At 37.0% G+C, this 16,163-nt stretch overlaps 1 protein-coding gene across 1 annotated transcript; it reads left to right on the top strand.

Annotated features, from left to right (window-relative positions):
• Positions 1-445: 445 nt before the first annotated feature.
• Positions 446-15,586, top strand: LOC140154253 (uncharacterized). The gene is made up of 7 exons (XM_072176841.1): positions 446-1,101; positions 10,778-10,836; positions 11,794-11,877; positions 12,535-12,611; positions 13,860-14,017; positions 14,379-14,434; positions 15,160-15,586. Exons 1-7 carry the CDS (start codon positions 533-535, stop codon positions 15,171-15,173), a joined length of 1,017 nt encoding a protein of 338 aa, XP_072032942.1. The 5' UTR covers positions 446-532; the 3' UTR covers positions 15,174-15,586.
• Positions 15,587-16,163: the final 577 nt, after the last annotated feature.

Here is a 16,163-nt window from a genome sequence, read left to right as displayed (position 1 = left end):
AATTTCAAAAAATCAAAATTATTTGATATCAGAATGACATTCTTCATATTCAGAATGCCATTCGATATGTCTGATGTGCTTTAATGTCCCAAAATAAATACTGTCCAAACGTTCATACCCCAGCCCTTAAAGATCTAAAGATGATAAGCAATCAATTTAGTCTCCTCCGCAGCCAGTTTGGTTACGTTCCCTCCACACAAACATTTGTTTGGAGGGAGCGTAATCAAACTGGCTGCGAAGGAGACTACAATCAATTAAGCTGAGTTTATATTTTATCGCTAAAGCGACAAGCGATCCGCATTTGTCCAATGAAATAGCGCACTTTTCCCAACGCAACAAAAAGCGCTCTATCTCATTTGCTAAAACTAATCGCTTTTGCTTAACGATGTAGTATAAACTCAGATTCAATGATAACAATATAGAAACACACTTTGTTTACCATGTCAGCGGCTGATCAACAAATCGTGGGTTAAAATATCGTGGAATTTCCTGTTGTTGCAACCTTTGGTCTGTGAAATACCCGCGTTTCGCAATGAATTCGTACACTGGCGGGTTGGCAAGAAGTGGGAGATCGTTAGAGAAGAATCAAGTGAGACGAAATCCTCAAAAAAATACAGCGACAATTCGTCAAGTTTCGCTTTCAGGACGCCAGGATCGGGAGAGTCATGAGAGTGGAAGAGGCAGACTGCAGGCACAGAACAAACGAGTACAAAGTGAACATGAATCAAGAATAGTGACTATATCAGATTTAAAGCTAAGTCATGTAAGTGATGGTGGTAGTAAGCTTACAAACCCAAAACAACAATCTAAAACCAGCAAAGTTTTCCCATCAAATTATAGAAACTTTAATACAGATGTGAGTACAAAATTTGCAAATAGGACTGATCAACCAAGTAATTCAAGAACTTCATCCAACTCGTGTCGTAGAGGCAATATGGCATCATCATATTCACCAAACTACAGTAGCAATGTGCCTAATCGCAGACCTCCAGCCTCAAGTCAGTCAACTGGAAGGCCTGTTGGTAGACCAGCCTACAGGGAAATGCCAAATGCACCACCAGCAGCAGAGCAAACGCCACCTCCTAAGGCCGGCTACAATGCGTGAGTATTTTAGTTAATTAGCTGAGGTACATACTATATATCCATACCTCTGTCATGTCCCACATCTTCATCATCCCTATATCTTTGTGTTAAAAATTGCTGTGATAGTAGTAAGTACAGCGAATCCTCTCGTTTTTTAACAGCTACGCATCGCGATTTTGTTCGAGATAGGCCGAGCGACTCAGGCTAAGCATACCATGACTGTCATCAGTGCCGTACTATTACGCGGACTTTCGTATTCGGCGAGGAGGACAAATTCGACCTCCTCGTTTGTTTACAAACAGAGAGGTAGATAAAGGGTCTGTCAAAACTGTTCCGCTTGTCCAAATACTCAAGTATCAAAAGGACGGTCCACAATAGAGTGATTCACGCAACATGAATAGGGGATTAAAAAACTGTGAAGTGGGACCATGTGCTTCTTTTGTCCACTTTGCCATCAAGATTTCATATGGAAACAGTTCAGACCCAGAACACGATCATGTCAGAAATTAATATTTTGTTCTGGGTCTGATTATTCGGACTAGACTATCATATGAGATACCACAGCGTTTCTATATTCTACACATTATTACGATTTGTGTATGCTCTAGTACCCCATATGATGTTTCTATTACAAGAAAAAAAGTTTTTTGTTTCCAGTACACTCACTCGAAAATCAGTACACTTAAGTGGCATATTTTCTAATTTCCTGCAGACGTGAAAGATGAAGGTCGGCCGCCATCAATAATATTTTGGGACATTGATAGGTTTTGATAACACTTTTCAATCACGACACTAAAAAATTCTCTGGAGCCCCCGTTAAAAAAATATGACCACCCCTAAAAATCGCTCCAAAATCACCTAAAATATGTTTTAAAAGCAGTTTTCATCACATTTCCAGGAAATATTGTAGGAAATTCCATAATTCAACAGGTCCCAAACAAATTGGTATTGAAAATACATATATTGGTGAATCTCCTCACAAATTTGCAGAAGCCAGCAATTTCATTAAGGTGGATTTTTCATAAACTCAATATAGCCATATTTTCAAAATGTCGAAAATGAGAAAAAAATGCAAATTTTACCTAATTTCTAACTTAATTATTGCCTTTATTCAGGCTGAGTTTGATATAACCTTTTTAGATAAACATTTCCCATCCTTTGCCTATAGAAAAATTCTTTCTCTATTGTGGTATCTTTTTCCAATTTTTTTTAGGGTCTTTAAAATATTGCATTTTGCATTAGTTCGTAAATCAACAAAATCAAAATGAGCATGTTAATATTGCCTAATACTATTTACAATGTGTATTATTAAGAAAGAAAATATTATATAACATCAGTATGTAGATTATTAATAACAACTGAGTACAAGTTTTTACCTAGAAGTGACTTTTTAATGTCCAAATATCCCATTTTTGGCTGTATTTGGTCAATAATTTACATTCATATATATGCCTATATACATACGCCGCCACCTTACGGTAGCGCTTGATTGTTTGAGACAAAACAACAGCGATATGGCCCAGCGTTTAGGACCGGCTGATTTACGTGAGGATTTCAGTTGGAGAAATAATGGTATATGATGAAGAAATAGTATAATATCACAAAATGTTCTGTGGTATAAGCGTGGTTTTCATGAATGAATCCCTAATAAATTAAATTTGATGTGTGAGAATTTGTTAGATTTTACTACATCCACTTGGTCCCATTATCATTTGGTACAATAACCATTTGCTTCTATTTACCATTTCGACCAAAACCCAATAGTCTAAGGGACAACTGTGCAGGGAAATTTTTCGGGCCCGCCTTTACAGACCTCAAACATTTCAGGCTCCCCCTTTTTGACATGAAAATTATGGGTCAACCCCATAGAAAAGCATATAAATTCAATTTTCCCGGGAAAATTTGTGGTCATTATTTTCAAGGCCCCCTCCCCCCTCCAGGAGGATCAAACATTTTCAGGCCCCCACCTTTTTGCATCAGCCCACCCTCCCAACAGTGTTTGTGAACGGTCCCTAATAACCAAAAAGTCTAAAACCATTTATTCCAATGAACCATTTGGTCTAATCCCGGGGCGGGGCACATAGTCGAAAATTTTTGGTGGGTATGCTCCCCGAATTTTGAGGTGGTGGGTCTTTGGGAGCTGACGGCGCACTGCAAAGGGGGTCTTTCGAGCTGCGAACCGAGCTGTGAACAAGTAAAATGGGGTCTTTTGGAGCTGCGAAAAGTCAAAATCAAGGGTCTTTCTTGGCTTTTTGGTTGAAAATCGCCTGAAAAAACAAGAAATATGAGGAATGAGCAATTTTGGGGTCTTTTAGAGCTGAAATTATCAAAATCAAGGGTCTTCGGAGCGTTATTTTGGTCAAATATAGGGGTCTTTCGAGCTGCGAAACCCCAAAGGGGGGTCTTTCCGGGAGCATACCCGTATGGTCATTTGTGTTGAGTGCCCCCGGTCTAATACCCATCTGATCTATAACCATTAAGTCTAATAGCCATTTGGTCTAATATTACCCTTTTGGTATACAAACCATTTGGTCTAACAAGCATTTAGTCTACTAATTAATTGGTCTACTAACCGATTGGTCTAATAGCACGTGTGAGGCTATGTAGGCGCAATGATGCTACTACACATGATGAGGTCATAGGCAAGTTACCGTGGTCGTATAAAAAGCAGGATGCCTTTGCTTGTTTCATAAACAGGGATTATATAAACAGGCCTATAATACATGTAGTATTCCAACTCTATGCAAATGACGTAAACAGGCAAACCTATTTCGCTTTTAATGTTTGGAGTTGCAGGTAACTCAGTACTGGCCCATGTCCCATGCCTGTGGCACCCCGGTGATGCATGATGAGTCCAGTGTCGGTTATATTATTTATATACCTTGTAAAGACCAGAAAAGAAGCACAAATAGCCCGGCAAAATGTAACTTTCAATACATGCAGGCCACATGTCTTCTTCTTAATTTTTGGTACATTATAAACAATAATAAACAATATTAATTCTGAGAATTCCGAGGAATAATGCATAAGTTTTGATGAATGTAGTATGTTTATACACATGCTCGTCTCATTTACATATATTTACAGCCCATAACCAGTTGTAGACGAATTTTTTGGCAAATACACGACATAGTATTAGACTAAACTGGTTATTAGACCATACGGTTAATAGACCTAACGGTTATTAGGTCAGAAGGTAATTAGGCCAAATTGTTCATAATAAAATATTAGACCAAATGGTTATTAGTCTATATGGTCAGTAGACATATTGGTTATTGGACCAAACAATATTAACTAAATGATTATAGACTATATGATTATTAGACGTGGTAATTAGCCTTTCTGGTACTAGACCTTTTGTATTATACAGACTTGATATTTAGTATGGAATATTTTTTGCAAAATTCCAAGACTGGCCTGGAAGGTGTCTGCATAAACCGCACAGACTAAATATTAATCAGGGTGTGTCGGGAGATGGTGTAACATAATTTTTTGACAGAAAATGTGCTTTCCAAATTCCATTAGTTTACATTATGGCGCTCATAATGTAGTGAATTAGTCTAAAATGGCGGTTTTAAGGAGGCTGAATTGGATTTTTGTGGGGGTAAAATTTCTGAATTTGAGCAACATTATTGTCAAATTTATTGAGGTTTAAGGTGATGTTTACTGAACCTTAATACCAATAAGTGTTCATTAGAACTGAAATGCACTTGTAATTTACCCGTTTGAAAGTGGAAGTAGCTTTAAAAATATGGCTCTTAAAAGTGGTACGCACCCAGAAAGTTTGAATGCCCCCCTGGGGCCAGATGAAATGTTATAATCTTACTGTACACAAAGAAGCAGCGTGAGTTCATTGGACAATAACAAAACAATTTTGCATAAAGTCCGAAATTCCAGCCCAGTTCTTGAATTTTGTGAGAAAATATTCCATACTAAATGTCAAGTCTGTAGATAAAATGGGTATTAGACCAAATGGTATTAGACCAAATGGCAATAGACTTGATACCTGATAAAGTCCCTGAATGCGTGAGTTTCACACTCAATGAGATATTGAGATATTGTAAACGTACATCATTACATGTACATATTCAGATTCAATTTTAGACCATGCTTAAAGTACCTGTACATGTTATTTGGTAAATTTGCCTTTGAAAAGAAATGAAAATTCCATTGCATTGGTAGTAGATAATATGATGTATGGTGTGGTGTTTGTTTTGTTTTGTTATAAATGGTTTTTTTTAACTACAGATTAGTCTATTTTATTTAAAATATGATTTATTACCTAAACAGTGTAATGTTTGTTGCAAATGAAATTCCACTTTCGAAAATATATTAAAAGACACAAATTCCTTGGAAAAAACAAATTCCATTAACACAAAACAAACACATTCTGTTATTGGAAACATATATTTCTAAAATCATTAATTAAAATAATTTATTATCATATCAATCTAGGAAACCCAAGTTTCATATCATTAGTTTGCAGGGAGATTCATATGCAAATTCCATGAACATTAACAAATTCCACTATAATAAACGAGCAAAATCCACTTGAAAATACTTATCAAACTCAAATCAATAATAACCTTGGTTGAGAATTGAAGCCGTATTGTGAATGTAAAATAATTAGTATGTTTATACAATCGAAAACGTTAATTAAGTCTACAAAAAAACAAGCAAAAAACGGAAAATCCACCAAAATCAACAAACTCCCCTGCAATATAGGAAAAAAGTACCACGCTAATTTAAACATATTTCAGAAGTACAACATGTTGGTTATATTATCCAAAAGGTTTGATCCAATGTTAGCCTGAATATAGCAGAAAATGTGATTTGAAAATGTTCTTTTTTCGCTGCTTTCAAAATTATGAAAAATCCTGTTTTTGCCCAAATTCCACCATGATTTTACGTAATTATATCAAAAGAATTAATTTTTTCTGAATAGGTCATCTTATAAAGCATGGTTCAATTTCAATATGTTCAACTTTCTGTCAGACCCAGGTTATTTCAAAGTACATTTTCATGAGTTCAAATGTTGGGCATTTTTAAGCCATATCAATTCTGAGGCAGGTCAAAAGAGGGCCAATTTTAGGGGGTCATGGAATTTCCCCAAGGGGTCACCTGATTTTTTACTATCATAGTTGTGAACCATCTGACCTAACTAGACTAAGTACCAAATACCATTGGATTTGGCTGACCTTCATCTTTCAGCTTTGTGTACAGGCCACATGGTGCTTAGAAAATATGCCACCAAATTAGCGGGGCCTTGCAGCTTGCTGTGGATATCTTTTACTGCATTTTTAATGTAAAAAATTTGAAATCCAATGTAAAAATTGAGATACCGTATTGTTTGTAATAAACGCTCCCCCTCTAATAAACGCCCCCCTCCAATTTTTCTGTGAAAAATTGACAAAAATACAAACATTTCCATGCCACATCGTGTAGGTAAGCTTAAAACTTGCATTGGTCATGTCAGTCACGATCGCTAAATTGCATTGACAAAACCTATTATGACTCAACTCCCATCCATTTCATTGCCTAATTATGGTAGAATTTCACTAATTCCATGCACTTACAGGTGTAATTTTGTTGTATTTCCCACGAAAATATCATTTTCCATGGGCACCGCCATCATGTATAGTCGTAAATCCCTTCTTTTAACAGGAGCACCATCGGGAAATTGAACCCAATTTTTAATCTTTTTTCACTGACAATTCACTTCTAATAAACGCCCCCCTTTTGGAAAAATGCAACGCCCCCGGGGCGTTTATTACAAACAATACGGTATATTTAATTTTGAGAATGACATTTATACTATAGGTATAAAGGAACGCTTTAGCCCATCCAGGTGCACGCCACTAACACAATGCATATGTAAACTTTCTTTATCTGTGTCAATAATAGAATATTGATTTCAACAGAGTATTGAGCTGTATGGAAAAAATATTTATAATACAGGGGCGGATTTAGAGGGGGGCGCAGCCGGCGCGCGCCCCCTCTATTTTTTGACTAGCAACGGGCGCCGGCCTAACTTAAAATACAAAAAATTAAAGAAATTAAAAAAATGAACAAATTCGCCATGAACAGCAAACAATGGGCCAAAACCGTTGAGTTTTCGAGGGGGTAACCCCCTTAACACCATTTTTTTTTTTTTTTTCAAAAGGCGCCCCCCTCTATCAAAAATTCCTGGATCCGACCCTGTAATACAGGGTGTTGACACTGTGTGTCCGCAACTACGATTTCCACTGACTATTCACATCTTTATATGGTGAGGAAGGTGCAACTACAGTAGAAATTTCATTTGAGAGTAAACGCGGAAATGAATACAACCCCCGGGACCCAACTCACACACTCGATCGTGACTGGTTATTGTATTTTCGAATTTTTTCGGGTTGTATTTTGAAATATATGCAATTATACGATCGTGGTTGGATCTCATATATATACAGTGGTAGAAAGCTGCATCTTCAATCTTCAAATGAATTTTTACTGTAGTCTGGGGCCATGATGTTTGCTGACTGCACGGACCAGGGTCTTAGCTAGAAATTGAGGGTTGCCCAGTCATTTGAATAAAATTGCCTGTCCTAATTTGACCTTAAAAACATTTACCAGACATCTATAGCCCATTGGGGGTTCAAAAAGTTCAAATATACAGTTTATGGCCTTGTTATACAAATTGGGTCTACTAAAAAGGTCAATTAGCTTCTCAAAACATACAATTTATAATATAGCATCTATTCTAAGGCATTAATTTTGCCCGTCCCAGGAGCAAACTCCGGCCAGACCGGTAGCTAGCTAAGACCCTGGCATGGACCATGGTTGCAGCCCGGGGGTTAACTGGAAAGGAATAAAAACTAGTACACTGATATAATTCGTTGTCGAAGTGACATAATAATCGGATTAACTACCATAGCAATGGATGAATACAATTTTTGACTATCGCCTTGTATCTTTGAAAAGAGCGGTATTGTATTCAATCTATGATTGCAGACCACACCACTCCACGCCATACATAAATTCTCCCAGTCACATTTCCCCAATATGAAATTTTTAAAAAGTAAAATTTTAATTTTAATTCTTTTAAATTTTGTCAGAGGCGGGGATCGAACTCACGGCTCACCGCTTTGGCTAGTATCACGTGATACCATACGTCCAGCGCCTTTAGACCGCTCGACCACGAAGAACTTGATAGTGTCATCGTGAAAATTTATACCTATAATATTAATAAATCGCAACTTCATTACTGCATCATATTTTGGAATTTTATCTGCTTAAAACATTAATGTGTATTATAATAAAGCTACCATTATTTATATTGTTGAATTCTCAAGCGCATAGAGACAATTAATACGAGGGTCCTATGAATAGGCCTACATACACAATACATAAAATCGATTTTGATATCGGCCATGTGCTCTGCTGTGCATGTGGTTCCCGCTGTGGCGGAAGTTGTATTACGAAGTGCATCCGAACTCCATTTTGAAGCAAATGATTTTGACAAGGCATTGGATTGTTCCAGTTTGCATCCTAAATCCACATTAAACCCCTAATTTTATTTACAAAATCAAAAGATTAGATTATCATAACAACAAAACGATAATCTTTTGTCGGGTCTAATGTGAAAATTACATTTAAAAAATGCAGTTTTTACAGAATTAATTTTCACTTAATTCCAAAAAAAAAAAAAGGCGATATAAGATTGAAATAAATTCTCTACCTTCTATACTAGATCAATTGTGACGCAAGTTGTTATCAAAAATTGTTGTGATAGATGTACAGTTAATATTCATATTATCCATTACCTATCTGATGGTACAGTTTTTACACAGAAAATATTTATTTGAAAAACCTGCCACTCGGCTTTTTCCGAAAAGGTCACAGGGTCGCCGTGACCTGTGCAATAATTACAATTAAAATTTTTCTTATTCCAACAGCAAGCGTTTCTAGAATATATTATGGCGAAATGTGGTGTAATTGCAGACATACACAGGTGATGAGTGTAACCTGCTTGTAGTGCAGGGGGATATATTCAAAATTGTATTCATCCATTGCTATGGTAGTTAATCCGATTTATTACGTCACGTCGACAGCGAATAGCCATGATGTGTAATTTGATTTTTCAAAGTGAAATGCTAATTTCACATATTTCAGTGCATCCATTCAGTGGCCGCCCTCTCGGCCCGCCAAAAATCGCTTGCCCCCCCCTCTCGGCCCGCCAAAAATTCTTTGCCCCCCCCCCTCTTTTTTTTTCTAGTTATTTATATAATAAATATAGCTTAAATGTTTACTGCCCCCCTTGATAAATTTGTGTCTATTTTTGCATTTTTTCTCAAAAACTAATAACACAGTGGTAATAAAAGTTATATATATTATAGGGGCAAGGAATCCGATTACTACACTGGAATTTCAGTGATCCAAGACAAGCGGTTCGTTATTTATGATGAGAAATAAGGTACCGCTAGGATGTACCTCATTTCCTATCATATATACTGAACCGCTTGTCTTGAGTCACTGAAATTTCAGTGTAGTAATTGGATTCCTTGCCCCAAAAATATACATAAATTTGGTAACCAGTGTGTTATTATTTTTTGAGAAAAATGAAAAATAGTCACAAATTTACCACAGGGTGTAGTACCCCATTGCTGCTTCCGTGCCGCTTTCCTAAGCCTTTTAAAGCATTTTATTAAAAGGTGCCCGTGAATGCGTGCAAAAATCGCTTGTCCCCCTCTCGGCTTGCCAAAAATTGCTTGCCCCCTTTCGTCTCGCCAAAAATTCTTGCCCCCCAATTTTACCCTCCCCCAGTGCTCATAATAATTGCACAGCCCCTTACTAACCTCACAAGAAACTTTCAACCCCTTAAAGCCATAATGTACGATCTTCGAACATGAAATTGGTTAATTTTCTTAAAACCTGATCGTGTACATAAAAGTTTACACATGTCCCAACTTGCGCCTAAATGGAATCGGCCAAATTTGTTGTCTTTGTAGGTCAACATAGCAAAGTTCGACATATTATCATAATTTAAAAATTATGATAATATGTCCTCCCATAGAACTGCGTGTTAAATGACCAAAATAACCAGTGGGGTTTCTTTCACTTTTTACTTTGTTATTTCCACCTAAAGTGGACATCAACCCTCCCCGTCAGTTTTTACTGATATTAAATTTCAACATTTTGAATAAAGAATAACATAATCAAAATTTGATGGAAATCGTACATTAAGGCTTTAACCCCCCGCCCCCGGCCCCAAAAGAAAATTGCAACCCTCTCTACCCCAAATAGTGTGAAGTTGAAAATTGGCAAAGTACACACAAAATTTAACCTTTATTTTGGGCAAAACCAGTGTAAAATTGAAAATTGGCCTGGTAAACGCAAAATTTCACCTTAATTTTGACAATTGAAATATCCTGATGCATGTACATCACTGAACATGTAAAATATTTTGACCCCCAGAAATTTTTTTTAAATGACCACACTCCTAGCGACTATCATGGGCGACAATCTTGGGGGGCACAGGGGCACGTTTTCCTCCACCTTTTGGTAAAATGACAAATTTTTTGTTCGTTTCAACCACTTTTTGATAATTCAGGTTGCAAATGGCCCCACATTTCAAGAGGGATTGTCGCTAATAAAGACTAATATTATTGACGATTTTTAAGCAAATAATGACCAGTTGTTATTTTTCTTTCAACAGACAAGGTGGCTATACCTTAATTCATCCAAACCAAAGTAAACGAACAAAACTACAAAACCGTAAGTACATGCATGTGCTTTTTTTTTAATCATCTGATTTAGTAAATTCTATCAGGGAGACTAACTAAAAAAGACAGTTATCAACCAGGATTTCTTTTTGGGGGCTGATTTTGAGAAAGTGGACTTTTTCTTCAAAATTTAGACCTTTTTGACCAAAAGGCATAAAACCCCTATTTGTTTGTTCAAAATGGGACTTTTTAACCCAAAAAGGGCACTTTTTGGGCATTTGGTTAGGCCTTTGGGTGGGGGGGTATCTTCCCCAGCTACCTAGTTATGGTATGAACTTTACTAACAAAACTGAATTTTTTTAAAGTTTCCAAGCAGCATGTTTATGAAGTGGTTATTTTGTTAAAATTGTGGTCTTTATAATTTGGACCTTCTTGGGAACAGTTTTACATTTTCTCCCTGAAAAGTGGCCTTTTCCCCCAATATGGTGTGTGTGTGTGTGTGGGGGGGGTGGCTATTGGTCCATAGAGCCTAAAAAAAATCAGGGTCTATGCTGTATCAGTCATTTGGTGAAAAAGTGGTCCAGTGAAACCTTGTTAATTGTTCTTTATCATTTGAACCTTTTGGGAACAGTTTTACATTTTTCTCCGGAAAAGTGGACCTTTTTTTTCTCTTTCTCTCTTTCGCAAAAAGTGGACCTTTTTATAAAACTGGGGGCCTGTGGTTATTGTCCTTTGTCACAAAATCAGTGTTGATCAGCAGGTCATGTAGGCCGACTAGTCCCTGATAATTGAGTCACCCAACTCGACAGGAGTCATTGAAGTGTCGAGTTGAGTCGAGTCATTAAAAGGAATTGAAACTAGATTAGAGTCAAAAGTCCTAAACTGTTGAGTCAAGTCCACATTGCAAGTCTTATTGACAGGAGACAGTCCGGCTCAGTTTTCTATAAAGTTTAAATCTCAGCATACATGTACATCTCATAATTCATGTCTTAATTGTTTATTCTTTTAGAAGCTGCGAAAGAAGAAGCAAGTTATAAGAAGTACAAAGAGCAGCATCGTGTCAATCATGTGTCCATCACCCCGGCAGCAGTTGGTAAGACTAAATAGCGTAACTACTTGGGTTTAATACCCCAGATACATGTAGGAGGTTCAAACTCCAAAAAGGGTGTTGAGCTGGCATACACCCACCCAGCAACAGGCTATATGCAGATCCTTTGATATGAGTTAAAACAAACAAGCCACCAGCCCTCAAATTTTAATTTTTTGAGGCACCTGTTTCACAGACCTGGACACAGACAAAGAAGAGCAAGGCCAACCAGTGATGAAGAATATGCTTTGAAGTTGACAAAGATCTGGGGCATCGTATTTAAACCAATATGAAACAGTAACCCGAGTAATTGGGGCTTGCTTGCTTGCTTATTTCGGGTGGTTTTCCCGAACCACAGGTGGGGCAGGGGACCTAATTTATGTGAAATCAGCCCATTTGGTTACTCTGTCCCCTTTAACTGGGACAAAGTTTTCAAAGACCTGGCTTCTGGTCTGTTGAATGCCAAGGCTGCTAGTGTTAAGCACCTGGCCATTTAGCATGTTGATGAAAATGTTAAGTTTGAGTCCTGCTGTTATGTGGTCTTAATTTGGTAAAATTCAGTGTTCCATGAAGGGAGATAGATTTTGTTGTCATGTAATAATGATACACTATACAAGAAAGCCAGTGAAAAACAACAAGTACTTTTCTTTTTTTTTCTTTCAGGTGGAGGGAGAACAAGTCAGTATGAAGCCAGGACGAGGATGCAGAGGGAACAAGAAAGTAGGAAATATGAGAATATTGTGAGTATATTTATAGTGATGGGGTTGTATTATTACATTTGTAGTCTGTATACCTTTCTCAAGTCAGTAATTTAGATATTGTTTTTTTATTGTATCACTAAATGTAATGATTGATGAGACATTTATAAAATATACATTGTTTAGAAAGGAAATTATGCAAGGAATCCAACTAGAATAACAGATTCCTGAAAAAAGGTTTTTTTTTGAGAAATGTTATAGCCATATTATTTTGATAACATAGATCCCAGGTATATCTTTAGTATTTGATGCTTCATTTTCAGAACTGTTGTAGCAAGAATTTTTACAGTTATGCAAACATTGCAGAATTGACTTCTCAGCATTATCCTGATTTTGGTTTTAAATTGATACAGGGTCTAGGTGTTAATAAAGAGAATTAGGCCCAATTCCAGTTAATATCCCTGAACTTATAAGCCTGAGCACTAGTGGCTGCAGAGTTACCCAGGGATAATATGAACTCACTGACTGTCACAGCTCACAGTGTCAAGGAGGATCAGTCCGAAAGGATATACTGGGATTGCATGAAGATAATACCAAGAGGATCATTTGGAGAGTGGCCCTGGTGGACGGGTTTATTGCTCATCCTACAGGGCTCATTGCTAGGGAGTGGTAGTCAGAAAAGTGACCCAAGGAGCCCATGGGCTCATCCCATAGTGCCAGGAAGAGTCAGTCAGAAAGGTGATGCAGGGAGTTCAGTACATTGTCAGAAAGATTTAACTCATAAGCCAGAAAAGCTAACCAAGGAGCACATGCATGTCAGTCATGTAAAGCAGTTCAGTTAAATCAATTGGCAAGGTGCTCGGCTCTCATTTGTGATGGTAAGAGTTTGAGCCCCTCAGTGTCAATTTCTGTCCATGTGGAAAAGTTGTGGTTCTGATGAACAAAGAATTGTTCCTGTCTACCTGTACGAAACACCAAGAGCTGATCATTGCTGTGATGGTTAATCGATTCATGCTTGGGCTGGTCTTGAATAGTGCATCTCTGGAATGAAATGATTTGGGTCACCGATCATGGTCAGAAATTTCTGTAAAGTGTGCATCCTTCCTGGGCAGCCTTGTGGGGTATGGCAGTAAAGATCATAGCCGTGAGGTTGGCTCACAGAATATGGTGAACAATAAATCGAATGAATCACTTATTTATTTTTTATTAATATTGTACCAATGCTATTGGACCAGTGGTAAATATAAGCCCTAGGTGAATATATTCAGTCATTATTTTCTTTCATTGCAGAGAAAGAGGGAGCAATGGGCCCGGGAGAAAAAAGATAGAGAAGACAGGGAATATGCTGAGAAAAAGGAAAAGGCAAGAAACCAGGCAGAGAAAAATGCAAGAAATGCAAAGGCAGAAGAAGAAAGGAGAAAGAGGATGAATGATAGAGACCATAAAAGGTTAGACTTTTAATTGGACCCTTACAGATCTTGAGTCTTAAAATCATGGAATTAAATTTTGTTACCTATTTTTCTGATGATCTGTATTTTTTTGCATCTTCAGCACAATCTGTTCATGTTGCTAAATCTATATAAATCTGTATTATACTATTAACTCTTTCTCGAGGTTGATACCAAATGTTGTTGCAGGGAAAATGAAGCATTAATGTGACTTGGCCAATTTTCCTCATAATCTATATTTTTTTTGCATCTCCAGCACGATCTGTTAATTCTTGTTAAATCTATATAAATTTGTATTAATATTTGTATAATACTATGAACTGTTTCTTGAGGTTGATACCAAATGTACTATTTTCTCCAGGGCAAATGAAGCATTCCTAAGGCGATTTGAGAGCAAGCAAAGGACAATGACTAAAGGTAAGGTAACATGTAAATAACTGAACTGACTTATAAGATATATATTAGACTTTATTTCAACACGGAAAGCTCAATTCAACAAAAGTTCTTCTTCCCTGGGGCCATGCAAAATCATTTTGTTTGATTGAAACAAACTGAATTGAAACTGAATTGATCAAATTTGATGAACAAATAAGTTGTAATTGGTTTCATTCCTGACTTGTCAGATGTGATACAGGAACTTGATTCACATGAACCACACAGCATGTGCATATTTTGTTTTTTGTTTTAACTACAATCTCATAAATCTTGTTCAAACATGGTTCACCTGTTGTCTACCCCTGTCCAATGTTGGAATGCACAATATGCCTGCTCATCACCATATAAGATATTATAAATCTTAGTTACAAAGTGACTCAAATAGTAAGCACAGTGTGGTAAGAAGAAATGCAAATTAAAGCCATATTTAAAAGTCTGTTTTTTACACAATTGTAATATACTTTATACTGTGCAAAAATAAGAGTTAGGTGCTGTAGTTTTGTCAAAATCCAAGATTTTGAATAAAAGGCAGGAATCGTCATTTACTTATGCTGGAAATATTAGTCTAACATGTATGTGATGTTCAGAACACAGAACATACATGGCCCAGCAAGTTACAACAATTGGAATGCCCGGTTGGAATGCTACATATGAATGAATTTTGATGTTTCCATTTAAATTATTTTGTCTCATTATGTTTTATATAGATCAGTATTACTAGTCACTGTTATAAGGGAGGAACCATGGATGACATCACCATACCAAACCATTGGGCATGTGTAATAAAGAAATCAGCAGTTGGTGAAAAGTAGGCCAAGTAAAATGATGTTGTTGATGCCTCTCCTATATGTCGAGCACCTTCCTATTAAACTGTTGTATCAGTGGCTTGGAAAACACCATGAAACACTGGTGTGTCTTTGTTGAGCTCAAGATTATGTAAAGTGGATTTACTTCTCTGCTGCAGGCTCCATTAATGTACCATATAGATATACAAGTTGCCTAAAACTCATATAAGGTGCAAGTCAATCCATCTGAAACAAAGGTGTCTGATACTACATTCGTCCCTATAGTCCATCTAGTTGAGAGTAACGCTGTGGTAGATTCGAATCGGTGTGTTAACATCATCATCTGCTCTTCTATTAGCGTGTTTCTATTGAGTCCCCTGCATTTTACCGGTAAAACTGTTCGCCGTCAAATAGCGGTGAAAGGCGGATAACGGTCAGTTTCCATTGCACGTTGTTTACCGGTAAACACTTGATGAACAGCGTCAATTGACACACCTTTAAAGTTTGCCGGTGAAAGGTCGTGCACTGGGGTCAATCCCGGGCCAATCGCATAAAGCATTGTGGATTTTAATATTGTAGTATTTTCTTAATTGTTTGGCTAAAAATGAGGTAGCAAACATCATGAACATGAGAAAAGAAGACTGAAGAATAATGTTTTTTATTAGCGTTTTCATTCGTTCTCGTACATCAAATTACGCCATTGGGAAATCCCCTCAGTGATATCGACGTGAGTACTCAGTATTGTTATGCCGCAAAAAAATAGGTCTTGGAATTTCATCTTTCACAGTTTAATTTCAGTTAATTCTTTTTAGCGAATAGTAACATCGACAACATAATATTAAATTCATGAAATCTTTCTAATTTTCTGAAGCACACACCGCCGCGGATCCGAGTTGATTTCTATTTTTTTTTTCGCATGCACAGCT

This window comes from Amphiura filiformis, chromosome 6 (assembly GCF_039555335.1).
Source record: "Amphiura filiformis chromosome 6, Afil_fr2py, whole genome shotgun sequence".
NCBI lineage: Eukaryota > Metazoa > Echinodermata > Ophiuroidea > Amphilepidida > Amphiuridae > Amphiura > Amphiura filiformis.
The sequence above is the reverse complement of the archived record's forward strand: the minus strand, read 5'-3'. Positions and strand labels throughout refer to the sequence as shown.